The sequence below is a fragment of the Filicampus tigris genome, chromosome 5, assembly GCF_054856515.1.
Source record: "Filicampus tigris isolate MCC_2025a chromosome 5, RoL_Ftig_1.0, whole genome shotgun sequence".
NCBI classification, from domain to species: domain Eukaryota; kingdom Metazoa; phylum Chordata; class Actinopteri; order Syngnathiformes; family Syngnathidae; genus Filicampus; species Filicampus tigris.
Window position 1 is genome coordinate 9,639,463 of NC_141221.1, and position 26,347 is coordinate 9,665,809.

The 26,347-nt window shown below is 42.8% G+C and overlaps 1 protein-coding gene across 5 annotated transcripts in view; it reads left to right on the forward strand.

Annotated features, from left to right (window-relative positions):
* Positions 1 to 6,347: 6,347 nt before the first annotated feature.
* LOC147147207 (transducin-like enhancer protein 4) overlaps positions 6,348 to 26,347 on the forward strand; it is a 32,908-nt gene continuing 12,908 nt past the window's right edge. For 3 of the 5 annotated variants that reach the window (XR_015086806.1, XM_086030589.1, XM_086030591.1), the window contains exons 1-8: positions 6,348 to 6,967; positions 7,349 to 7,434; positions 11,518 to 11,581; positions 11,672 to 11,716; positions 19,266 to 19,328; positions 22,164 to 22,238; positions 22,663 to 22,864; positions 23,219 to 23,235. Coding sequence is in view for 4 of the 5 variants with exons in the window: in XM_086030589.1 (XP_085886715.1) it covers positions 6,923 to 6,967; positions 7,349 to 7,434; positions 11,518 to 11,581; positions 11,672 to 11,716; positions 19,266 to 19,328; positions 22,164 to 22,238; positions 22,663 to 22,864; positions 23,219 to 23,235 (597 nt within the window). In the remaining variant the exon portion in view is untranslated. The remainder of the gene's footprint in view (positions 6,968 to 7,348; positions 7,435 to 11,517; positions 11,582 to 11,671; positions 11,717 to 19,265; positions 19,329 to 22,163; positions 22,239 to 22,662; positions 22,865 to 23,218; positions 23,236 to 26,347) is intronic. The other 2 variants (XM_086030590.1, XM_086030593.1) reach the window with 1 other exon arrangement.

Genomic DNA, 26,347 nt, shown 5'->3' on the forward strand with positions numbered 1-26,347 from the left:
TACTGTTACTACTGTAAATGTGTTACTTCCGTCAAAGATCTCTCCAATAAAAGATAGTTCGATACATATCTCACCATATTTTAAAGGAGTATGATTCACATAACAGTACACACAGTCATATACTGTGTTCGTTATCCCTTTGAATGACTCTATAAAACCCATGCAGGACACGCCCTGCTGCAATATGATTGGCTGCTTCACCCAGACAGGAAAGTAAGTGAGAAGTACACTTTGATTTAGCCTTTATACATTAATTCTTTAATTCGATTGTCATTACATACTTACATTACTATTTAGTAAATGTACTGTATATTATTGGGTACTATTTTTTGCATTAAAAAAACACTGCAATTTTTTCGCTACTCTTTTATAGGGGCCTAGCACAGATTAGAATAATGTCATTTCCATTTATTTCAATGGGGAACGATGATGCAAGATATGAGTGTTTTGGGTTACGAGGCTGGTCAAGGAACAAATTCAACTTGTATCTCAAGGCATCACTATAGCAGTAAGGTTGATGTTGCATTTGAGGAGCGGGAAAACGGAGCACCAGATGCTGATGTTTCCCCGCCCAGGCTTGTCACTGAGATTGAGCCCATCCTTAAATGTCGTACACGCACACGCATGTACATACGCGCGCGCACACACACACGTCGCTTTCACCGTGCAGAGGCAGGATTAACCTGCTGCTGGCGGAGTAAATCCAGTCCTGCCTCCTCCGCCTCTCCGTCTCCCTGTCTGGTTATCCCTTCACGCGAGCACCCCATTCAAAGAGGACGACCGCCAGGATTAATGACGTGTTAAGGGGGCGACAATGGAGGATTTAGATGCAGCTTGCAGTAAGGACAGGAGATTTGAGAACACGGGCCACCGGTTAGTGCTCACTGAAGTGTGATTAGGTTCCAGCAACCCCTCCTACACACACACACACATACACATACAATGAAAGCATGATGGACAGGTCATGTATTATCATTGCATGTGCCTAGAGAATAGTGTGGTGGCAAGCTGGTCCTATAGTAAATACATCTTGAGAACCCTGCTGACCTTAAACTCAACAGCAGCAACCCCCAGAATCAACTAGAGGAGCCTACATATTGTTTTAAGATGTTGACACATGCTTAAATGGGGTGCACGCAAACTGATTTTTAACATCTTTACCGATTTTTTTACACGTCAGGCCCCACTCATGACACGCTAAAAAGAAATTGACCTGTGCTTACTGCTCTTGTAACGTGTGATGTGGTCCATATGACCAACACAGCACACACTACACATAAATATATCTCGACAGACAATGGTGAATGTCCTCCCGCAAACTGGATTTCAATTGGAGTACCATGGCTGACCTGGGGGAGGCAGCCTGGTGCCACTGGGAATCCAGACTGAGTTCAAAGAAGAAGAAAAAGGTACTACGACAACAACAACAACAACAACAACAGAGGCAGAAGAAGAGTCATGGCTCAGCTTCAGAAAACAGGTGAGCTGTGATTGGTCGTTACCTGAGCCCTGAAGAGCTGTGATGTCATTTTCAGTTGACAGCAAGTGAAAAAAATGACCGCCCCCTGAGATGGCTAAAAATTGATGTATTTTTCTGCTTAAAACGAATGTCAACCGAAACATATTTTTTTTCAAGGATATGTTCTATGCAGGCCCACTAGTTGAAACAAGGCATTCTGATAAATATTACGTTTGTGGAATAAGAGTTAATCCACCCGTTGTTAGCCATTCTGGGGGCGGCCATTTTGTCACTTCTGTCGACTGAAAATGACATCACAGCTGCTCAGGGCTGAGGTAACGACCAATCACAGCTCACCTGTTTTCTGAAGCTGAGCCATGATTGGTCGTTATCTGAGCCCTGAGCATCTGTGATATCATTTTCTGTCGACAGAAGTGACAAAATGGCCGCCCCCTGAAATAGCTAAAAAGGGGTGGATTTTGCTGCTTAACTCATATTCCACAAACGCAATATTAATCAGAATGCCTTGTTTAGACTAGTGGTGGCGCAGAGAACGTATTATTGTAAAGAACATTTTGGGGTTGACTTCCATTTAAAGGACATATGACAGTTCAGCCTTTGCTGGATTTGACAAGAAGAGAAGAAAAATGCTCAAATTCCATCAGTAAGTATGACCCCCACTTTAGTCACATTTTCTTTTGTCCTCTGCATAGAACGACTAATATTAGTGCCGTACTGATGATCTGAGAGAGAAATTGAGACTATTAATCCCACTTCAGATCGAGTACCAACTGGTATCCGAAGGGGGATCCTGATGCGCCTTAGTCCATTGATTTCTTTCCGAGAACACAAAATGCTGTGTATGTCACCCATTGTTTGATTTTGTTTACATTCCTCTTCTTGGTTGATTTCACTGGTGGGTTACGTCCTGTCGCACCTACACACCACAATGGAAACACAAACCAGATTATTGGTTTACTGTTGCGAAAAAGTACAGATGCAAGCCACACTGAACTTTTCTGCATGGTGGAAATGTGGCTCTTGATGTGGCTACTGTTCCATTTGTTTAGCATACAGGAAGATTGCAGTTTATAGGGCAGGTAATAAACAGAGGAAACAGTTTCCAGTGACCTTTACAACTGTGCCAACAGATGTGGTTGGAATGAATCATTCAGTTTTGACATTATAGCACAACATTTACTCCTTACCACTAAGTAAGGCAAGATTTACAATGTGATTACCATTTGGTTGCTTTTTTGCTTATGGTTGCTTCTCACAAAGCAAAAACTCAGAAAGTTTGTAAATTGATGTATTCATAAGTGAAGTTACCACTGCATAAGTATTTTGCAGCACGTCTGCCTCTGTTTTTGTTTTTTGTAACTTTTATTTACCCGGGTAGGACAATTTGCGATCAGATTCTCATTTGAAATGCCAGCTTGGCTAGAGAATAAAACAAAGCAAATGAAATACAGTTTTAAAACTGCTGGGTTAAAAGCAGGGGCGGAGCCAGAATGTGGATAATGGGTGGGCCTGGAAAAATCGGGGTGGTCCTGAATATTTCTCTCACTGAGCACAATCCTCCTGTCCCGACGTATATTCAAATAAAATGACAAATTGAATAATATGAAGTTCAGCTCTTCCTTGGACAACCACCGTTGTACCATTCTTAATCCTCAATAAAATATAAAACATCAAAACACAAATTCAAAAATAATTTCATAATAACTTACTAACATTTTAAAAGTATATTTTTCTTTCATGAATCTTACCGGGTGGTCAGTCTGTCAATCTGGGTGGGCCTGTGCACACCCAGACCCACCCATGGCTCCGCCCCTGGTTAAAAGTAACCCAAATTGGGTGCAATTAACCCGGCACTGGGTCCAAAAAGGAGCGTGGGTTATTTATACCTAGCACATTTGGTTGCGGATTCGACCCAGCACGTTGTGTCGAGATTTTGATCCAACATGGTGTAAAAACTACCCGCACTGATGAATTAAATTGACCAAGAAATGGGTTACCAGATTATCAGTACAGCAATGGCTAAAAATAATACTCATTTTATTAGCAACAATTTCTAAGAAGAAAAAGCAACTTTTCCCTGTCAAGGGGTGCCACAGTAGGTCACTCGCATCACTGAATGTGATAAACAAGACAAACAAGTGGAATAGAAAAAACATGGATAGATATTTAGAAAACTGGGGTTGTGCCATTTGTTTTACTCGTGCATACCAAGTGGAAAAAAATCCAAACCGAATTGGGTCACGTCAGACATGTAGGTGCAAATCCCGCCCATGCTTTATGCTTGCACATTGTACTGTATATGTTACAGACAGCACTCCAGCTGTGGTTGGGCTTGCATTTAAGGACATGCACCAAATGAAACTCGGCTCACCTTAGCTGAAATAAAGCTCCTCATTTTTTTGGGGGGGGGGGGATTTGTTGTGCTGGTGACAAGAAGTCATAGCCTGACAAAGGCCTGGTGTTAGTCACCGTACCCCCCACCGCACCCGCTTCCTCCTTACCACCACACACACATATACACACTGACACTCATATCCAGCCTGCTACCCGTCTCAAAAACCTTCTCCCGTGCAATCTCCTGTGCATCAGCTGCCAAATGAAGTTCCTCTTTAGAAGACCCCAAAAAAAAAAAAAAAAAAAAAAAAAAGAAAGCCTGGGCTGTCAAATCGTCAGAGGCTCGGTGGCCGGCAGCATAGGCAGCCCTTGTGTTGAAGCCAATAATCCGGCGTCGGGGCTTCAGGCGCGCAGAGAGCCGTGATTGACAGGGCTCGATATGAGGCCCTCGCCTCACTTGACATTTGGGTTTCATAAGGTCTGGAACAAAAGGCAGGGGCAAAATAATCAGAGACGGGCGCAGGCAAATAAATCTGTTTATTCCTCCTCACCTAACACTCCCCGCGCCCTCCCTCACTTCAGCGACTCCCCTGCTCGCCCACATCATGGCTCGACCGCTGGAGAGGATGGAGGGAGGGCGCGATATTACCTTTTTGGAGCCTTAGTGGATTCACGCGCCGCGACAGCGGGTCACTTTAGGCCCTGTGCTTACCTGAGATATTAGTTTGTATGTGTGCTGGATAGAGATGTGTATTTGGACAGTGTGCGTGTGTGTGTTTGGGTGCACAGCCCGGTGTCTGTGTGAACCAACAGAGAGGACGGAGACACGGATGCAGACAGAGGAGAGACGTGCTGTCAAAGTGTAGTTGATTATTTTGAAGAGCGGGCCACATGTTAGCACTCGATGGCTCCTGTTTGGGAATATCAGGCCCTATTGAATAGCTCGTAATCGGTAGTTGGAGGCGTCTTATTATGTAAAAATCAATGCGCTGAGTAAAAGTAGTGTGAGAATGGTGGATCTCTGCTTTGCTTACCTCCATGGTCATTAGCATTTTGCTTTGAATGACGAAGGCATACTAGCACTGGCTGCTGGTGTGGAGGGTTGTTTCTTCTACACCTGCTCTGTCTAATCGCATCCAATGTAAAATTATCCACCTGCAAAGCCAGCCAAATCAGAGGTGTTTAACTCTTTGTAGTTCAAGGGCCATATCATTTGATTTCAAGTGGGCTGGACAAGTAAAATCAAAAGCGTGATTAATATATGTAATAATGCAATGATGTTTTCTTGTTTTAATGTTAAGCAATAGTACATTTGGCAAATCTTTATTTTTTAATGACCTATCATTTTACGAAACATTAAGAACAACCTTAGAAAAGGCACATGTATTTGGAACTAAGAATTTTTCGAACTAAGAATACTGCGTTTTAAAATTACATCAATAGCGTTAAACTGTTTTCCACCATTTCAGTTTTCCTGATTTTTGGGGACTTGGGTAAAACGGTGCCAAGTGACACTTTGGAGTGTGGCATGAGGTACCTTCCTTCACTAGAAAAGAACTTGAGCGCCTTTGTTCGCATTAGTCGTTATCTGGCACAGTTACGACGGGAACTTAGCTAGCTAGCAAGCTATGCGCTCACCCCAAAAATGCAAAGGCCGTGAGTACATATACTGTAGAGAGAAGGCGAAAGCAAAGGGGGAAAATAAGTCGGATGTGACAGCCGGCGTGCGGCTTTGGGCTGGCGTGGCAGTTTTAGAGTGCCTTGTTGTTGGCCGTGAGTGCGCACAAGTGCACGCAGACCCTGACAAGCTAATGCTGACTGGTAGCTCAGAAACAGAAACACAGCTGATATTGGTGCATATCAATGATTTTGAGGAGGGGGGGGTTGTCAGGTTGTCAAGAAACCCCTCTGAATGTCGAACACTGCCATTGAGACGTGGGAGGGTGATAGAAAATGTCATCCCAATGATCACTCCTTCAGGCACAAAGTCAAGAAGGTGTTTAGTGAGGTAATAAAGCTGTAAAGTATGAAGTTATACAGTCATTTGAACCCAATTTAGGTTGGAGTCTGAGCCAAGATAGCCCTTACACTACTGTACAGTATATGGCCCACTTTTGCAGCGATAATAATTCAGATTGTGTGTTCACATCAGTACACCTCCTAGCGTTAATTATTCATGTGCAGTACAAGCAGAATGGCCTACCTGTAAAGCTCAGTGACAATTTAATTGCGCGGTTGTAAAATGCAAAAACGCGGAAATCACGGCAGACTGTTTTAATGTCTTCATAAATAAATGCCAGAAACAAACAGGAGCGCATGTTCGCCTGGGAGTCTGTGATAAAATACATAAATCTACCGATAGTTACAAACCTGTGTCATTTAGCACCAGACAGAGACGTGGAGCCCCACGTGGGGTGGAGAATACACGCCTCGCGCCTTGCAGTGGTGATTGGACAACACCATGGTGATTGACAGGTTATTCTCGCGCGGGCTAGTCTCTTCACGCTCACCATTGGTTGCCAATAATGGCCGCCTACCCTCCAGCCCTCGCGAATCAGCAGAACCAGGAAGTTGTAGTTTCTTACGGAGGATTCACACACGCAGACCGTCGTGTATTAAACTACAGCACCGACGCGACGTCATCGTCGCGAATGTGTAATTATGCTCGTTTTTGACTGGCTGCTTGTAAAGTGTGGTTCGGCGAGGAGGGGGGCCGAGCAAGCAGTCAGTGTCGCTGAAGTGGTCGCAGCCGCCGGGATGTGCACGTCAACCGGGGGCAGAAAAGTCGGAAATTAACCGGTTGCCACCAAAGCGGGAGGACAAGTGGGGTCACGACATGGCGGAAAACCACCACTAAGAAGAGGAAATTCAGCAATTAAGCGACTACGCGGGGATATATTCTCTTACGCACCTGACTGTCACGCGGTGTGAGACTTTCTCCCGATTTCTATGTGAGAATGGCGACCAGCCAAAGGGTCGAGGATGGTCTCACTCAGCTGGCCAGCTTCTAACCGACTGACTGACAGACTGACTGACCTTTTACGCACGGGAGCAAGCCACGCTTGACTCTTTTGTTTTTTGAAGGAGGAACTTCTCAATGCCTTTTTAATGATTCGAGACTTGAGCAAGATGTACCCGCCGGCGCGGCACCCGGTAAGTACAGAGCCCGAGCCGTGTTAACAACAAAAAGCTTATACTGTATAAAGAGACACACCGCGCGCCTGATGCGTAATCACTTTGGAACGAGTTTTCGTGCCGTTGCGCGCTCGCTCGGACAATTGCGCTCATTGACAGACTATTGCGCGCGCGCGTGCGTGAGTGAGTGTGTGTGTGTGCGCGCGCGCGTGTGCGTGTGTGTGTGGCTAAAGAGAGACATGATGAAGGAGGCTGGCTGAAGCAGAAAGGCAGAGTGAGTGACAAAGGCCCATTGTGGTCATGACAGTGGAACCTCAGTTGTCTCAGTTTCTCCTCTCTTCTTCTTCCTGTCCATCTTCTTCCACGGTTCTTTCGCTTCGGTTTGTGGTCCTACCCCAGCCCGGACAGCCATTTAAGTTCACCGTGTCGGAATCCTGCGACCGGATCAAGGAGGAGTTCCAGTTTCTCCAGGCTCAATATCACAGGTGAGAGAAACACAGCCATACATTTTTGGTCGCAGGTGACCTGGAACCTATCCTAGCTGACTTTGAGAAATGGGCCAATCGCAGGGTACAAACAGCCGTTCCCACTCATATTATTGTCAACATCAGAGTCATCAGTGAACTTACATGCATGTTTTTGGACTGTGGGCAGAAATGCAGAGCTTGCATTCAAACCCCCAACCTCAGAACTGTGATGCTAATCAGTACCTACTCGTCCACCGTGGACACCATTAGGGTCCAAATCGCAGTCACTGATCAGTGAATTGAAAAAAAACTGATAACTGATCACCAATACAATCAGAAGATGCTGTAAAGTCAACCCCCACTATTCACAGGGGATTGGGACCGGCCCGGCCAACAAATTGCCTAAATTTGTGTATAATTGACGCCGCCCATTTAAATGCACTGAGAATAAATAATAATGATGAAACCCTAAAAATTCTCCCCAATACACTAATAAACATTCAATTAATGGAAAATAGGCTAAAGATCGTTGCGAGCTACCTAGTGTGGCGCAAATAACATTGAGCTTGCCACGACCCACTACACGCATGTAGGTTATGTGTGTTGCGCAACATTAATGCGCGTGTGTAAAGCACAGCTTTTTAGGCCTGTCTGCGCCTTTCAGTGATCAGATAAACTTACAAATCTCTGATTCTCAATTTATCATTTGTCTAGTCACGCAACGTGTTTTGGCGAGGCACAAAATGCAAATCTTGACTCGCAAACTGCGATACTGTAAAACATACAGTAGATACACACTTTTTTTTTTTAAATGACACGACATCGTCGGCTATTGGAAACTTCTTTTGGTTCCCCCAGGAGTCCTGGGACCCCAGTTTGAGAACCTCTGCCTTAAGGGACCCAATTGGACTTCCACTATACTACCCATATTTCAATGAAATATGCATTACATTGACATGATACAAAACATAAACAGTTACTGGACAACCATTGTGCCGAGGCCACGTTCGCCCTAGTTTCGCCTATTATACACTGGTGACTAACCACAGGTAAACCCCATCAACCTCCGCATGCACGTCTGCCTCTGCGAGTGCAAGAGGTGTGAAATACTTTTTAGCCGACATGATGAAGTGTGAAATGTATTGCTCCAGGCAGAACCACAAGCGCCATACCAATGCATAATAATCACCCACCTCTGGCCGCCCCTGTAATTATTGTCCAGTCACCTGGTGAGTGTTGGCCAGTGGTTTTCAAAGAACTGAAGCGAGCTGGATTATGCAACTCAGCGGTAGGAAAAACCAAGAATAAGTACAGGAGATGTTTTGTTATTTAGAGGAAGATACAGTAATGGGAAAAAAAGCTTTGAAAGTAACAAGAATCTCTTATCTGTATCCCTCAATGCATTTAGTTTTTAAAAGTCAATGATGCGTTACGTAAGTATTTCAATTGATAGCCATGTGCTTCTTAACAAGGAGGTAATTGAATAGTTTTCTTGTCAGACAGAGAAACCAAATAAAAAAACATTAGGAGAAAACTTAAATGTGCTTCTTTCTTCTTCTGATGTTATGAAACTGAATGTTGTTTATTAAAACAAAAGGTGTCTCTTTCAGTGTAATAAAGTAAAATCCTGAAAACATATTTCCTCATAGTGGCTACTGGCTGAGCACATCTCAACTGAAGAGTTTTTTTTTTTTTGACTGGGGTTTGGCATTTTCTTTGTAAAAAACATTTTTATAAGATCATTGTATACATCAGCAGCTTTACAAATGTAACGTCTGTACCAAAGTTATTATCGTTAACAAAATGAAAAAAATTATGAAAATTAAGAAAAAACAAAAATTAAAATTGAAAAAAACATTTCCGTGAATGAAATAAAATAAAAACGAGAGTGCTTAAAAAAAAAAAAAAAAAAACATTAACAGGGTTTTTCCTGCATTGAAAATTGCGCCTCCAGGTAATTGTTGCCCGCCTCCAGCCAGAGCGGCTGATATTGCTTTACACAGCTCGATTGATGTCCCTCAGCGTATTTTAACTGCAGTTGCAGCGTTCACCGCTATGGAGGCGCTATATCAGGCCTGGCCAACCCGCGACTTTTCCCAGTTTCATTCGGCTCTTAAAGACTCAAGCCCTTTTCACTGCCGTTGTCAACGCCATTCATTGTGTATGTGGTGAGGGGCGGCACCACAGAATGGAGCGTTGCTGGGCAGCGCTGCGCGTACTCAGACGTCTACCGCGACGGCATATCCCCTCGGATAAAACATTCTACTTTACGGCGGCGCTGTCGTGACAATGGAAAGTGTTTCCAATAGGGGAGGGGCTGGCAAGCGATTTACTGCTATTTTGGCGGACTTATTTACAAGTCACGGCATGAGGACAATGGAGGAATCCTTGATAAATAAAGTGCATTTACTTGTCTCCTCTTGATTGTACTTTTTTTTTTTTAAATGAGGAAAGACTCGGCTATCTTTTGTAACGATAAAATACACATTTTTTAAACCAGTACGAAAAGCCTCACTTTTTTCTTCCAGGTCGGCCGCTACGTCAGCACTTCCAAATATGGGCACGCTGTTGCGCATATGATTAAGGGCTTGTTACACACAGGACTTTAAAAATTATGGCACTAGTTTTAATAAATGAATGCTTTATAATAGTCATTCTTATTGGAATTAGTATGTTCCCTGTAAAAGAAAGCGAGTCAGTTGAATTTTCAGAATTCATGCATGTCATGGCCCATGGTCAGGATGGTACCACCTCTGCCTCAATCTGAGCCAGGAAAAAACCCTGAATATAACTAACTGAAACTACATTTGATGTTTATAAAACTAACCATAATCATAGCGAAAATGTCTTTGTTTTTGTCTTTGTCAATTATTTTCATACATGATGAGCTTTTTGGGTTTATTTGGAATGTATTTGTTTACATATAACTGTACAGAACATATAAGGTCGAACAGTCGTTTAGGAATTGTAGTTTAGTTTACTTGATTACACAATACTTATTGACTTTGTTTTTTTTTTAACCTTGCCACAATTACCCCATAAAATACCATAAAACAGTGAAATGAATACTAAAACTGATGTAAACGTAACAAAAATGAAGCATACTCCATATAACAAAAAGTAAAACTAATACTAAAAGTAATTAAACCTCACCTAAAATGAAGCATTTTCAAAAAAATAAAAAAATTAACAAACCCACCGTGAAATCTAATTAAAACTAACTGAACTAAAAAAAATAAAACAAAAGTAAAAACAAACTAGAATGAAACGTCTTAAACTATGCTAACCATGCACTTGAAATGTAAAAGTAAAGCAACCCAAAGGCACCCACTATTATTTTTTTCTGAGGGGAAAACAGAGGCACCTTTTCGAGGTGTGGTGTTTATTAATTTCTTTATTATTTGAGGTCTTTGTGTAATGTACCACTTACATAAAAGCAGTTTTCAAAGCTTGTCTGTAAAAAACAACAACAAAAAAACTCATGTCTGTCCATGTGTCTCCTAAATCATTTCAGCATTTGGAGGCGCATATGAATATAATGAGTGTGTGAAAAAAAAAAAAAGATGTATCACAGTTGCTCGTCATTGTAACCAGGAAAAGCCACGAATGTACTTGTAGTTCACCCCGTTATTGGTGTGTCAGCAGCATTGCTTTACCTGCACTGATAAGGTTCAGCCCACTACTATCTCATAAAACACTCACACTAAAGAGTCATAGTGGTAAGTGGATAGTTTCCTGTAATAGATGAGAAATAGGAAAGGGTTAAGCTTTAGTGTAACCACACTTGTGATATGGACCCTCGTTATATAGCAGTTTTTTGTCGATGGTGCAATTCGGGCCTTATGTTGAGGTTTGTGTGGTTGTCTATTGATCCATTAATTACTGAGATGTACGTGCTGAGTAAGTGTCTGCAGGGGAAGCTGGTGAGATCCGAAATGCCACATTAAAGTAGCAGGATGTGGCCGCGCGCATCTTTTGCTTTTACATCCTTACATTGTTACATTTGTGACAAAAATGAATCGCTAAGAGTGTGCAGAATGTGTTTATGTGACACAGATTTCTTTTTTTCTTTTTTTTTCCCCCACCACATCTACCTCACAGTCTGAAAATGGAGTGTGAGAAACTGGCAAGTGAGAAAACGGAGATGCAGAGACACTATGTTATGGTGAGTTTCACACCCCGAAATGGTGTGTGTTTTGATGCGAAAAGAAAAACACCACGTTTCATTTGCTTTGCTCTGATCTTTGTTTTTCAGTACTACGAAATGTCATATGGACTCAACATCGAGATGCACAAACAGGTAGGCAACGTTTCAGAGTTGTGACTCAAACCAAAACTGCTGTGACTGCTGGAAGAAGCATTCTGTTGAAATTCACTGACTACTAGTTGGACCATAACAAATAATCCAGTTTGTTAGTTTTTCACCACTGATGTACATAAATTGGTTTGCGAATTATACAAAGACCAGAACACAGATCACAAATATGATTGAAATTGTAGCTAGCTTTATTCAAGATTATTAATTTCACACTTTAGCACACGATCCACATGGCCTAGAAGTCATTGTTTATCATATCATCCACAGTCAGGGTTTCATGTAATAAAATGTACATATATGGGGTGGTTCTTACAAATGATGGTCCAAGAGTTTGACATGAGAGCCCAAAAATAAAAACCAGGTCAAATTGATAAATGCTTGAAATCAAACCTTCCCGCAGTGTGCTCTGAATAAATAAAGATAGTTCACTCAGCCCTTTGTTTGCAAGAGATTGTTGAATATCGTGGTCTACTCCATTGTGTTATATTGGAGCAGTTGGTACCTCGGCGCCAAGCACTGAACACTCGAGTAAAAGAATATATATATACGGCCGTTGATCGGCAGTTAGCAAAATGATGTCGACCGTCAGTGATAATTGATCACATCAGTGTCATCTTGTGCCACTGTGTCACCACTTTTTGAGTCGCTGTGTCACGCTGGCCACGCCACAGTAAAATGTTCTGACTCCGCCTCTGGGGCTGCTCTCTAATTCGGGGTCACCAGTGTGGACCAGGTAGCCCCTCATGGTCACATGAGCGGGCAAGCCTGTTTGAAAAAAATAGCTCAACAGTGATGGGACGTTGGGATTTCCGACGAATGTTATAAAAGCAATAATTGATTTTTTGGGGGGGGGGATAAACACTTTGGGGACACTTCATAGTCATCCATCCATCCATTATCTATACCGCTTCTCCTCACAAAGGTCGCGGGCGTGCTGGAGCCTATCCCAGCTGTCTTCGGGCAGTAGGCGGGGGACACCCTGAATTGGTTGCCAGCCAATCGCAGGGCACACAGAGACAAACATCCGCACTCACAATCACACCTAGGGGCAATTTCGAGTGTCCAATCAGCTTACCATGCATGTTTTTGGAATGTGGGAGGAAACCGGAGTACCCGGAGAAAACCCACGCAGGCACGGGGAGAACACGCAAACTCCACACAGGGAGGCCGGAGCCGGGATCGAACCCACGACCTCTGAACTGTGAGGCGGACGTGCTAACCAGTCGACCACCGTGCCGTCCACTTTATAGTCATAAAAACTCTTTTTCAATCAACATTTGAGACTTCGAATTTCAATGTTGGTCATTATGGCGATACTCTTTGAGAGCAAAGTATTTTTTGAGGTGGTACTTGTTTGAGAAGTCTGAGACCCATTGTACTTGGTCATAACTCCTCCAGTAATCCTTATTATTCTGTTCATTAGAATAATCTGTTTCCACTTGCATAAAAGGACTTCCTCGTATTGAATAAATGAAAAAAAAAAAGACTCTTATGGATGAGATTATGGTCATAAAGGAGCATTTGCAACCATACAGTTCCCCCCCCCCTTCCAACCCCCCAGGGTGGTGTCATTAGCATAAACATCTGTGTTAAGCGCTCATCAGCTGCAAGGTGAAATGGGCCACGGCAAGCCACGCATTCACCTGCACACACAAACGTGTGTGTGCGCGTGTGTTTGTGTCCAAGACTGAAAGGAGCTGAAAAATGCTTCGCCATGCATTGTGTGTTTGTCTGCTTGTGTGTGGCAGCCTGTTTGTATACGCTACATGTTTACATAGTGTGTGTACTGTATATGTGTGGCTGTATGCACATTGCAGTTATTGATTTAATTTGTGTGTGTGCGTCGTTCTTTGTGTTGTATTGTGTATGTGTGTGCATAAATTGGAGAGTGTTAATGTGTTTCTGTATGACAAGTGTGTGCTTGTTTCCACGAGGGAATGTTGCACACGTACGCAGCTTTTCACGGCGCACTAATCAGAGACGCGTGATGAAATATGGGGTGTCCATATAAATCCTGCTGCTGGCCACTTTTTGAGGCCCTTTGTGTGCGTGCGGCGGTCTATAAAGCCAAGATGGAAACAAATACAAATGTGGCCGTTGTTTGTTTTCAGTGGGTGGGCAGTCCAATGATTTCCACTGCGGAGGGCGAATCTCTTCCATCTGCATTTGTGTGTGTCTTGTAGATCCAAATGATTTTAGCTGGACGTTTGTGTGCACTCTCCTACACAAGCAAGCCTCTGTGCAAAATGTGTCGTTGACATTCGATGTGACAGTACGACTGCCCGACAGAGGTGGCGAAGGTACTTAGGGTCTCGGAACTCTGTACTTAAGTAGAAATACGCATACTTGTTTCAAAAAAAGGCTGGCAAAAGTATAAGTGCCGATTCAACTTCTTTACTCAAAGGCAACCAAAAAATATTTTTTTCAAGAATATGTTCCGAGCAGTCCCACTAGTCGAAACACGGCATTCTGATTAATTTTGCCTTTGCGGAATATAAGTTAAGCGGCAAAATGCACTCGTTTTTAGCCATCTCTGGGGGCGGCCATTTTGTCTTCTGTCGACTGAAGATGACATCACAACTGCTCACAATGACCAATCACGGCTCAGTTTCAGAAAACAGGTCAGCCGCGATTGGTCGTTGTGAGCAGTTGTGATGTCATTTTCAGTCGACACAAGTCAAAATGGCTGCCCCCAGAGATGGCTCAAAACGAGTGGATTAACACTTATTCCACAAACGCAATATTTATCAGAATGCCGTGTTTTAACTAGTGGGACCTCTGGGAACATATGACTTCCTCAGTCAACCTAAACATATTTTTTTCAAGAATATGTTCCATGCCAACCCACTAGTTGAAACAAGGCATTCTGATAAATATTGCGTTTGTGGAATAAGAGTTAAGCCACTCGTTTTTAGCCATCTCTGGGGGCGGCCATTTTTTTCACTTCTGTCGACTGAAAATGGCATCACAACTGCTCAAGGCTCAGGTAACCACCAACCACGGCTGACCTGTTTTCTGAAGCTGAGCCGTGATTGATCGTTACCTGAGCCCTGAGTAGTTGTGATGTCATTTTCAGGCGACAAAAATGACGAAATGGCCGCCCCCTGAGATGGCTGAAAAGGGGTGGATTTTGCTGCTTAACTCATATCCCACAAATGCAATATTAATCAGAATGCCGTGTTTCAACGAGTGGGCCTGCTGGGAACATATTCTTGAAAAAAAATGTGTCGGTTGATTTCCCCTTTAAACGCCCTACCTCTACGATCACAAGATCTCCATCATCGCGATTGACTTTACCCCGTTATATTTATAATCTTTTTTATGTTGTGTCGTAAAGAGCCTATCTTGACAAAGTCGTAGTAGATTTTATGTTTTCATATGTAGGGAATAAAATTAAAGTCATCAGAACAGCATACCTGAAAATTCTACTTAACTTCCCCCCCCATTGCACGCTGAATGGATGTGGAGATTGAATATGGGCAGGGGGCGGCGAGGGTGTTGCCGGGCCCTCCAGCTCCGGTCCCATTATGTCAGACGCTCTCTCCCACCAAGTGAATCTATGATATTGCTTGTTTAGCATTTTCCGAGGGTAATAGGCCCATTGATTTTTGGCTCGGCTCTCTGTTTTATTTACACAGAAGGACCGCGTCGCCCGGGGAGCAAAATGTACCAACACTCGTTAAAGAGAAATTGACTTGTGGACTGAGCTCAGGCTGGCGAGGAGCGCGGTAGGAAGGGAAGGGAGACAGGGGACCGCGAGGCCTTTGGATCCGGCGACTGAGCTACAAGAAGACAGCTAATCAATTGCAAATTAGTGTGACTGAAAGAGAAATAAAGCAAGCGATGGACGGGTGGCGAGAGGCGGAAGTAATAAGACGGCGTGATAGTGAGGAATGGCAGCGTTCTCAACCAGGGCTGACAACTCATTTACTGCGGCAGATGGGGATGCATTCGATTCACTTGAAAGATTTAAAGTGATTTTAGCATTCAGTGCCACTATTGGAGATAGATTTGGATAGAAAATTAAAACGACTTTAAATTACCTGGAATAACTTTGGTGCCTGAAGTGCGCCGACAGGTGATCTAACCTTAGCAGTCAGTCGAACCGGATGCACCGACCACAAATGCACTTCTCAGAAAGCGAAAGCAAACTCAGGCTGCTTTCACACATATTTATAGTTTACTTTCGCCGGTCTGACTCAGTAATGATAGATTTGTGAATCTCACCCGCTTCTTCGCCTTGTACAGGTTTCCTTTCACGCTGTAAAACAAACCAAAGGAACCAGGATGTGTCTAAAAAAAAAAAATCTTTCTTTACTTCTCTTATTGGTTGTAGGCTCACAAGAGGGGGTAAAGGTTTTGTATGCAGACTAGTGAGTAAAATGCACCCATTTTTACGCAGAGCGCACGGGCACCCGTCTACGAAAACAGGGCCAGGCGTGTTTATTAAACCAATGGTTTTGTCGGTTTCTGTTGTTCAGAGTTTTACATGATTCATTCATTTGTTACCTGGATCTGATTCCTGTCAATTCGCTTTTTTATCACAAATCCACCAGAGTTTGTTTTGAACACAACCTAAGAGATAGTCTCATGGCGGTTTATTTATTTGGTCAGCACCTGAGTAACTGTTTATGCCAAGAGGGAAAACAAATCAAAGGATTAAATTAGATTACGATTAGATCCGATTACACACCAAAGGACGCTAATGTGACAGCAGCCTAAAAGAAGAACTGAAAGGGGGCTACAAAAACGTCCAGATACAACTGGGTTTAGTTTTAGGCATGGTCGGCGTTGGTCTAAACATATGCACTTGTTGGGTGTTCCTTTTTTAAACCACTCTGAAACCCTCAAATCTTTTTCCATCTACATTTTGTGATGATGTTGGCATTTCTCGGTTCTGACCAAAGGCCTAACTCTCACTTCTTCTGCAACTTAACATATGTCCTCCTTCACCTTTTGAGGTTTGCAGCTTTTAGCATTTCACCCGTTGCCCAAATAGAAAAAACTCACCATTATGTATGCTTGCCAGAAGAGAATGCTGTTTTAAAAGAGAACAAGGTGAGCGTTGGCCGTGTCATATCTATGCTTTTATCCTGCAGTTTGACATTCTGTGTGGTGCCCTTTGTTCCACAACTCGTTTCCCTTGCCTGGCCTCACACTGCCTTACACACACGCAGGGTCTGTCAGTCAGTCCCAGGGGAATGCAGCGTTCATACAGAGGGGTCCATTAGGTGTATTAGCTGGTGGTGAAAAGAGGTGCTGATGTGATGCTTACAAAGTTCCACTGGGGAGATGGACATTTGATCTTCTCTCTGACCCAATCTGACTCAGGGCGCCTGCCTGGTTTCATTTATCGGATGTGAGCTGTTAAGGCGGGAGGCATTGCTGCTTTTTTTTTTTTTTACACTTTCAAGCGACATCCACTGCGATAAGTGGTCGACAGTGAGCCACTGCCTTTACTGTAACCTACAGTGGCACCGAGAGTCAAAACACAGTCCTACTCGATTACAGCAGGATTTAAATACTCTATATTTTACATCTTTTACAAGAACGCCAAAAGTGGAATCAACGTTGAAGCTAATGGTAAAACAGAATTTCTGCCATTACAGTTACTGTCCTTTGAAAAAAAATTGTGTCCAATTTTGGAAAAAAAAATGTAATTTTCACTTTATTGTGATGTCTGTAACGCGGAAACACCATTCACGTAAAAATTATAAAATTGAAAAAAAAATGTACATAAGTGTTTTTCACCGGAAAGCGACGATATGTAAATATTAGGTCCCAACAGATATGGATATTTTGAGTCCCTTGGGCCGTTAATTGACCCCCCCCCCAAAATGGGCGTCACTCCAAGATCCACAAAATTGTGTAATTGCCTCTTCCGGTATGCAGCATAGCAAAGAAATTGTTTTTTTATATGGCGCAGTACGTCGTCATTCATACAAATTCATACAGGAGTCATTCCAGTGGACGCGGGGTGTTTTATTGCGTGCGGGTTGCTGTCTTCGGCCTCTTTTCTTGTTTGCATGGTCGCTGGGTTTAAATTGCACTTCTAGCACTTCCTTTGGGAAGGTGGATCAGGCAATTTCCTGTTGAAAAAAAAAAAACACCTAGCGGGGGTGGGTTTGCTTTATAATCTTTAAAAGCCAACCCTTGGGTTGAGTAAAAACATCTGATGAATACAGAGTAGCTTGGGGAGGTGCGTTCACGTAAATGTGTGTGCGTGTGTCCACTCTCTTGGCCTCTGGCGGCTTGTGTTAGTGCTGATACCAACTTCAACTGCAACTTCACCTCTGTCAAGGTCATAGACATGAATTGAGTGGTGTAAGGTTAGATTTAAGCCCCCTTGCATTTCGATTGCATTGAACTTTTGCCTACTTTTACTTTCATCGTTGGGTTTTGCCCACCTAAAAGTCAGGCTTTTCACACATACTTCTTATCTGTGTTGTACTACCACCAGGCATAACATTACAAACACCTCCACAGTCAAACAAAGGATCACTTTTAATGATTCGGATCCAGATCCAGTCATTTTCTATACTGCCTATCGTTATGAGGGTCACGGTGGAGGTGGAGCCCATCCCAGATGACTTTGGGCAAGAAATGGCGAATACAAGATACGAATGGAATACTTCTCTGTAATTGTGTATTATTAGTCATGTTTTGAAGCTATTGAGGCAAAATGCAATGCACTACTTGACTGAAAACCAGCTGTGGTACTGTTGATTCACTCTCCCCAGGAAAAAACAAAATTGGGTGAACTCCACATTTCAACGCAACAAACTTCAATAAAATTTCAAGATGGATTCAACAAAAATGATTTAAAGTTTTGCTGTTGTGAAGTGTGGCGTCTCAACAAAGAAATACGAGTTTACAGAGAGCAAATAGTTCCTTTTATTGTCCCTCACTTTAAAGATATTAGTAAAAACAACTCGGCAACAACGTTTTGGATCAAGCAACTTGCTTGCTTTGTTGTGCTAATTAACATTGTTGCCATAAATATCAAGAAGTTATATTTTAAAGTTGTTGTCCCGTTCAAAAATAATCCATCGATCAGTAACATGGAATCAAATGTCCATCCCTAGGGATCAATGTCATACAAATCAATGCCTACTGTATCTTTGTTCAAGACAGATTTGCATTACTTCTCATTAGATTGTTCAGCAGTTAATGAAGTGTTTTTTTTCCCTAATGCATTCAATTAATCATAGATGTATTTTATGCATTAGGCCTGCACTTTTCAAGTCACTCACTGACTGACAAGTACCTCTTGCCGTATGAGCCACAAGTTTTTCTTCTTCAAAAAGCCCTTCTGCCATGAGTGCGTAGCACTAATATAAAAGCTTTCAACAGCATAGCATAACTGTAAATCACATTCTGATACCACATCAACTTGCCATACGGACTTTGATGAGTGTTTATGTCGCTATTTACGTTTCGGAATCGACTAGATGGCAGCATTTGTGGCGTGTGCGTAGTGTTTATCGTTATCAGTCGCTTGTGTTTACGTGCCCACTTCTCTGTCTTTCAGGCGGAGATTGTCAAGCGGCTGAACGCAATCTGCGCCCAAGTCGTCCCCTTCCTTTCTCAAGAGGTAAGGAGAAAAAAATGGCTGTCACTGTTAGTTAAGGAAGAGACGGAGTGAGGGGTGTGTGTGTGGGGGCTGGGGGGGGTCGAGATGTGTTGGGTGGGGTGGATTGCGAAACGCTGCAGACAAGCATGGACGCGCATGCACGCTCACATGGTCACCGCGCACATGCGCGCCAACAGATTATCCTGGGTTTATCCCCCCCCCCTGCTCAGGGTAGGCAGATATGCTTGAACCTATTAAATGTCTCCCACTAACATATGCAGGGAAGAATATGCGATTTGTGCCGCAAATGTGTACAGTGTTTTAATAGTACAATAATATGTTTACCAGGGAATGCTTCTGTGTATGTGTGTGTTGAGCAGATAAAAGGCCTCCTCTGGAAGGAGTTGGAAGTGCTTGCGTGTGTATGTGTGTTTTAGTGGAGGGGTGGGAACAGCAGTAACCGGCGAGTGTGTACTCCACAACTCTCCTCCAGATTAGCCCTGGATTAGGAGGGTTTAAAGTGGATTAGAAATAATGGCATTAGACAGCAGTGTTGCCGCTTGCTGCACAGTTGCGAGGCCCGCAGAGGATGGAGGCAGCCAGAGGAAAGAGGCTTTTGCTGTTTTGTTTGGATTCGCTGCTACACTTGGCGGTTGTGAATGTGAACGGGAACGCAATCATATTAACACGGCACCCGTCACCCTATATGCACTGTCGGAAGGTGTTGGAGGAGCATCTTTTATGTTAGGAGATTGGCCCTTCGTTCTTTTTGGGGGGTTACATTGTGTTCACTAATTTTCAATCTGACTTCTGTTGTGATATTGTAGTCGAATTGTACATTGCACACTCAGCGGTCACAAATGTAAGGCACGGCATTTTTCTTTACATAGCACATTTCATACACAAGGCAATTCAGTGTGCTTCACACAAGCAAAAAAAAAAAAAACCAACACCTACAAGCATTACGCACACAACAGTTAATGACATTTGGAAGCAAAGCAGAGAAAACAAAAGTATCTTACAAAAAAATACCAAAAGTACATACATCGGCAACATTTCAACACATTAACAGAAAACTTTAAAAACATTTAAAAGTAAAGTAAAGAAATTTGAGCACGTTTCTAAAATAATCAATAAAAAATGTTTGGAGACCTTAATGAAAGACATGGCGGGGGGTAAAAAGAGAGTTTTAAACCTGAATTTAAATGCATTTGCACTTGGGGGCCGACTTCACTTCTGTTGGCAGATTATTCCATTTGTGTGCAACTAAATGCAGCTTCACCATGTTTCCTTTTTCTCTGGGCTCCATTAACTGACCCGAGTCTGCGGATGTCAGAGTCCTACTGGATTTATATTCAATCAGCATTTTCTTTAATGTATTCAGGACCCAAACCATCCAGTAATTTTATAGACCAGTAGCAGAATTTGAAAATCTATTCTACAGCCGATTAGGAGCCAGAACATATTACTCCAGTGTCCAATCTATACGACTGGAGTAATATGTTCTGATGACTTTGTTGTGATCAGAACCCGAGCTGCAGCAGTGTGATGCTCTTTTGAGGGAGTAAGAAGACCATTACACTAAATGGCCTGTCATTTCTATTGCCCCTTTTTTACAATCAGTACTCAAAGCACTTCACACTGTACCTCATTTACCTCCTGATGACGCAGCATCAGGAGCAACTGGGGCTTCAGTATCTTGCTCAAGGATACTGGTCACAAAGGTTGGGGATCGAACCCCCAACCTCTAGGGGGTGACACGCGACCACTCTACCACTGAGCCAGGCCAACCCTAATAATCAAGTCTACTGGAGATAAACGCTTGGCAACAACAAACTAACTTGCAAAGTAATTTGTTGTCCCTCAATTATCCACCTGTGGTATACAATGAACTGTAATTAATAGTGGCTAAAGATGTTATTTTCTGCAGATGAAGGTTGTGCGGCATGGAGGCAGGATAGACGCTGCAGCTACACTTCATCCCTGCAAACTTGTTCATTTTCACCCCTGATAGTCTCTTTCATCTCTGGCCTACTTTCCGGTGATGAACCTGGAAGAATCTCTGGATCCGTGCTTCTCTATTTCATTACACTTTGGATGAGTTTGCAAGAGTTTGTTCAATGTTTCTTTGTGTCTCGACCTGTTTTTTTCGCGTGTTCAAGAACACGGCTACGGCAAAGCATGATGAAAGGGGCAACCACTCCAGTAAATATACAATTATATCGGTCAGTGACACTAAAACGTTTGGGGGCCGCTGCTCTATAGAGCCGAGCTTTTATAGCTTTCTTGCTGGTAGAAAGGTGTTTTGATATATTGGTCAATATTGATAATCTTTTTACAGTTTCTTCTCACAAGTCAGGACTAGAGGTCATTCAAACTGGGGCTTACCTGATTATAGCAACTACTCTAGTTTTCAGTTGACTGGGAAGCCAGATTAGATTTCTTCTCTTGCTTGTAGTGCAACTAACATTCTTAATGGACAGGCATTAATGAGTGAAGATGTTAGCTAATATATTACACCTGGGCCATATGCCCCCCCTTGTTTAATAGTCAAGTGAGCTAAAGCTGCGACGTCCCACACATACTCTAGAGCATCAAGGTCATACATTAATCCTCCGATAGGAGAGATTCTGTAAGGTGCTACTTTGTGTATTATTGGAAAGTCTTATTTGGTCTTTGACAGAGTCCCAGGAGGGGAGCAATTATATTCCTGTTGTATGACTAGGTGGCAAAAAAATCACCTTTGTCCATCCTTTGTTTTGTTCAAAGAGCTCACCATTTTCCCAGTGGATCTTGAGCATTTGAATGTATCTGATATGTCCTGATCTCTTCTATTAACTGCAAATTTTGTCTCAGCATCAGCAGCAGGTGGTTCAAGCGGTGGAGAGGGCCAAGCAGGTCACCATGGCTGAACTCAATGCCATCATTGGAGTGAGTAGTTTTTTTTTGTTTTTTTTTTGCACGCATCAACACAGACACACACACACACACATTGAAATCGCATTAGAAAAATGTTCAGACACTTTGTGTTTTGCTTCTGTTAGAAAAAAAATACATTTGTCATAATTACTAAAGTACACAGATGTTGCCTTGTGTAAAAATGTTGGATATCCATCGTAAGGCCTGTGTGCAGTGACACTTTGTCCAGACTAGTAAAACAGTTTATGCTAGTAGAATGAGACATTTGCTAATCATTCTACTAGTGTGCGGAATTGTCTTCCTAGTCAGGACAAAGAGTGTATTACTTAGTACACGGATCTAGATAACGAGGATATGGAATAAGTGCTCAACCGACTATCCATACGCCTGTGTGTGTACATGTGTTTGTGGTGGTGTGTGTGCGTGTGTGTGTCAGCAGCAGCAGCTTCAAGCTCAGCACCTCTCCCATGGCCACGCCATCCCTGTCCCGCTCACGCCGCACCCTGCAGGCCTTCACCCCCCCCTACCCCCCGGCGCCGGTACTGCCAGCCTGCTGGCGCTCTCCTCGGCCCTCGGCCATCAGCTGCCCCTCAAAGACGAGAGGAAACACCAGGACAGCACCGAAGAGCACCCGAGAGGTACAGTAAATCCTCGTCTGCGTGTGTGCCGGTGTTGGTTTTTGTTTTGGAATGCAGCACTAGTCGTCCAACAAAAAATGTTCTTCTTTGAACTGGATCTGTGAACGTGGAAGAAGAACAGTTTTAAACTATTTTGCTATGGTACCTGTTGAATATTAACGAGCTGCTGTTTGTTCAAAGGCGTTCCTTAATTACGTTGTGGCGTTACCTTATGTTGCATCAGATCACCTTTAAACAGCGTCCATCACATAAATCCAGCCAATTAACAATATTTGTCTGTGTGTTTCACATTACTGTGCACGGTGCTGATTATGAATGTTTTATTTCTCTTTTTCTTCATGTCGACCTCATCAGAGAGAGATTCTGTGAAGGTAAGTCTTCCCCCCATCTCTCACCATCTGAGAACCTTTGCCATGTTTGCAAACTGACTCTGATTCATTGCTTCCCGCCAAGCCAATCAAACCATACTAGAGATGAATAGATGGATCAATAGATATCGATAGATAGATAGATGGATAGATGGATGGATCAATAGATAGATGGATGGATTACTTGATTTCTTTTAATTGGAAAGCACTTTTGTATTCCGTTTAATTCTTTGCTCTTCACTGTATTCCTTGAGAGGAAGTTGTCCAACCACATATTTTGATTATAACTTTTCTGGCCACTGGATATCTGTTTCATTTGATTTATTTATTTAAATCCATTTGATTGTATGTTTATTTAAATCCATTTGATTGTATGTAAATATTATGAACAAATGGAAAAAAGATCACAGAACATTGCCATCAATTTTGTTAATTTAGAAGGAAGGTTGCTTCATTGGGATATATAGATATTTCTTTAAAAGTATCTGTCATTGGTTTAATAGAAATGTTATGTATCAAAAGTACTAGTGGTATCGGTTACTTGATATCGGTGAGTAATCGAGAGTTGAGTAGTCGTACTCGTATTGGTCTGGAAAAAATGGTATCAAACATCCCTAATTTGTATATAAGCAATTAAAAGTGGATTTTCTAAAATATGTCCCCGTTAATAATATTATTATTAGGATGTGATGTTCCTGTTCTCAGATCAGTTTTAAAAAACGGTCTAAGGTTTTGGCCTTGGGTGTGTTTTAAGATTCAGAGATGTGCAAATGGAGACAAAAAAAAGAGCAGCATGGTTAGTGAAGGGAGAAAGCGCCAAAGACGAACGTTACAGCGTGTAGTAATTAGTCCCTTAAGCTTACCCTTTTCCCAAGGCAAACGTTTGGTTTGTTGAATACTCAATGAGCAGATTAGCATTTCTTTATTCCAGCCGCCTGAGCTCAACCGGCAAACACACACACACACACACGCACAGTCGCACTCACACTTAGATGCTGCGTGTTCACTGGTGTTTGGGAGTTGGTACAGACTAGAGGAATGCTTAATACGTTATCTCCTGCCCCCCCATGTAGTCTATCCTCCTCCACACACACTCACAAGCTGTAGGCACTGTGATGGAAACGATTAGCAGCGTACGCATGTGTGCGTGTGTGCGTGTGTGAGGTCTTCTGGAATCAGTAGCAAAAATAGGAAGACCAAAATGATGAATGCCTTTCATTAGTGCCCTGTGGGAGAGCGAACATTCACGCACACGCATACACACACACGCATACCCCCCCCCCCCCCCCCACACACACACACACACCCCACACACACACACTTAGAGATGCTCTTTGACATGGCGGCCAACAGTCACTTCATGAAACCAATAAGCCCCTTGTCAGCGGTCTCCAGTTGCCTTGGCAACAGTCCACTGGGTACAGTGTGTGTGAAATGCATGAGCCTCTGTGGCTTAATGTCCTTGGTGTTCACACCTCGTACACTGATAACACTGACGTGGGTGTGAATGGCGCATCACGCCACATGATGGACATACAGTATTGTAGTTTGAGAACTTTAGGGGGCCTAATTTCGTGCCCAGCGGAAGTGTAGCGCAGAGCTGCAGTCTAACTGTGCGCATGGGTAGAGTTTTCTTACTTTTGGTATTTTTCTCGACGGGCGAAGGTAGAAGAGGGTGTTTGCGTCGTTGTGAGAGGGAACAGAGCAGACTTGTTTGCCATCCAATAGAAGCAGCTCACCTCATTCTCCTGTTCAGGATTGTTTTGCACTGCTTTGGTTCAGGCCTGATTAGGTTTTAGTGCTGCAACTCACGCATAAGAAACAATTAATGGCCTCCGCTCTAATAGTCACTGTGCTTCAATTAACAGCCCAGTCACTTCAAACAAATTCCTCACCCCAATTATGGGCCTGTTTTCTTTCCCGTCAGGCAAAAAAAAAAAACAGGTTTAACTGGACTTACTTGCAAGTACTTATTTTATTGTGATTTAAAAACAATTGCAAGCAGCAATCACTGCTCATTTTGTAAACACTATTCACATGCGGACATTAAAAGATGAATTGCTAAGCAAAACAGCAGCACCTACTGAAATACAATCGCACTCTCTGAGATTAAGTGTCACTCAGATGTTGTAAATCAATCAAGGCAAAGCGGCTTTATTTACATGGGACATTTCATGCACAAGGTAACTCAACGTGCTTCACATAATTAAAAGTTCAACACTTTAGAGGCATTCACAAACCAAAGAGCTAAAAACATTTAAAAGTAAAGAAATAAAAATAGCTTGTTCAAATTTCTAATAGAACGCAGAGTGCAAGGACATGATTATGGCGAACATGAATTCAAAAATGCATTGCAAGACCTTGATGAGTCCCCCTTGAAGTATTAACGATGAGCCCAAATCAGATGGAAAGGTGTCTTTTCTGCCATTTGTTGCTGCACTCGCCTCGGTATTCACTCAGCAAAGTTGTATGCGTCCATTTTTCTTCTTATGTTCCACTATTAGGCCCATTTTTCCTCTGCCCACCTTGCTACATCTCTGCATTTTCTCTATAATCATCCTTTTATTTTGCATTAAACTGCTGTTTGATTTGACATATATGGTAATATAGATTATTATAATAATATAGATAATTGTAGTGATTATGATTAATTTGTGGAGCACAAAAATGTAACAGTGCTACTACACGCACACATGCGCCAAACCCTGCACCTCCCTCGCAGGATCCTTATCATCAACACCTGCATCACGGCGAAGGGCAGTGGAAAGGTTACAAGCGTGCGTTAGCGGAAAGGTCGAGTTAAAGGTCCTGCTTTATTTGACTTCTCTCTGTTGGTCGGCTGCGGGTGAGAAGAGCCAGCAAGAGACGCCATTTGAAGAGAAGTGTCCGATTAATGTTTATACACTTTCCAGCACAACTATTCAAGTCCATATGTTGTTTGTAAAAGAGTAAGACATGTTAACAAACGCATCCTCTAGGGAAAGTGGTCCCCAACCACCGGGCCATGGCCTGGTACCAGGCCGTATATAAAAAAAATGAAGGTCTTGAAACTGGTGTCCTTAAAGGGGAAGTCAACGCAAACATTTTTATTTCATGTTCTATGCAAGCACACTAG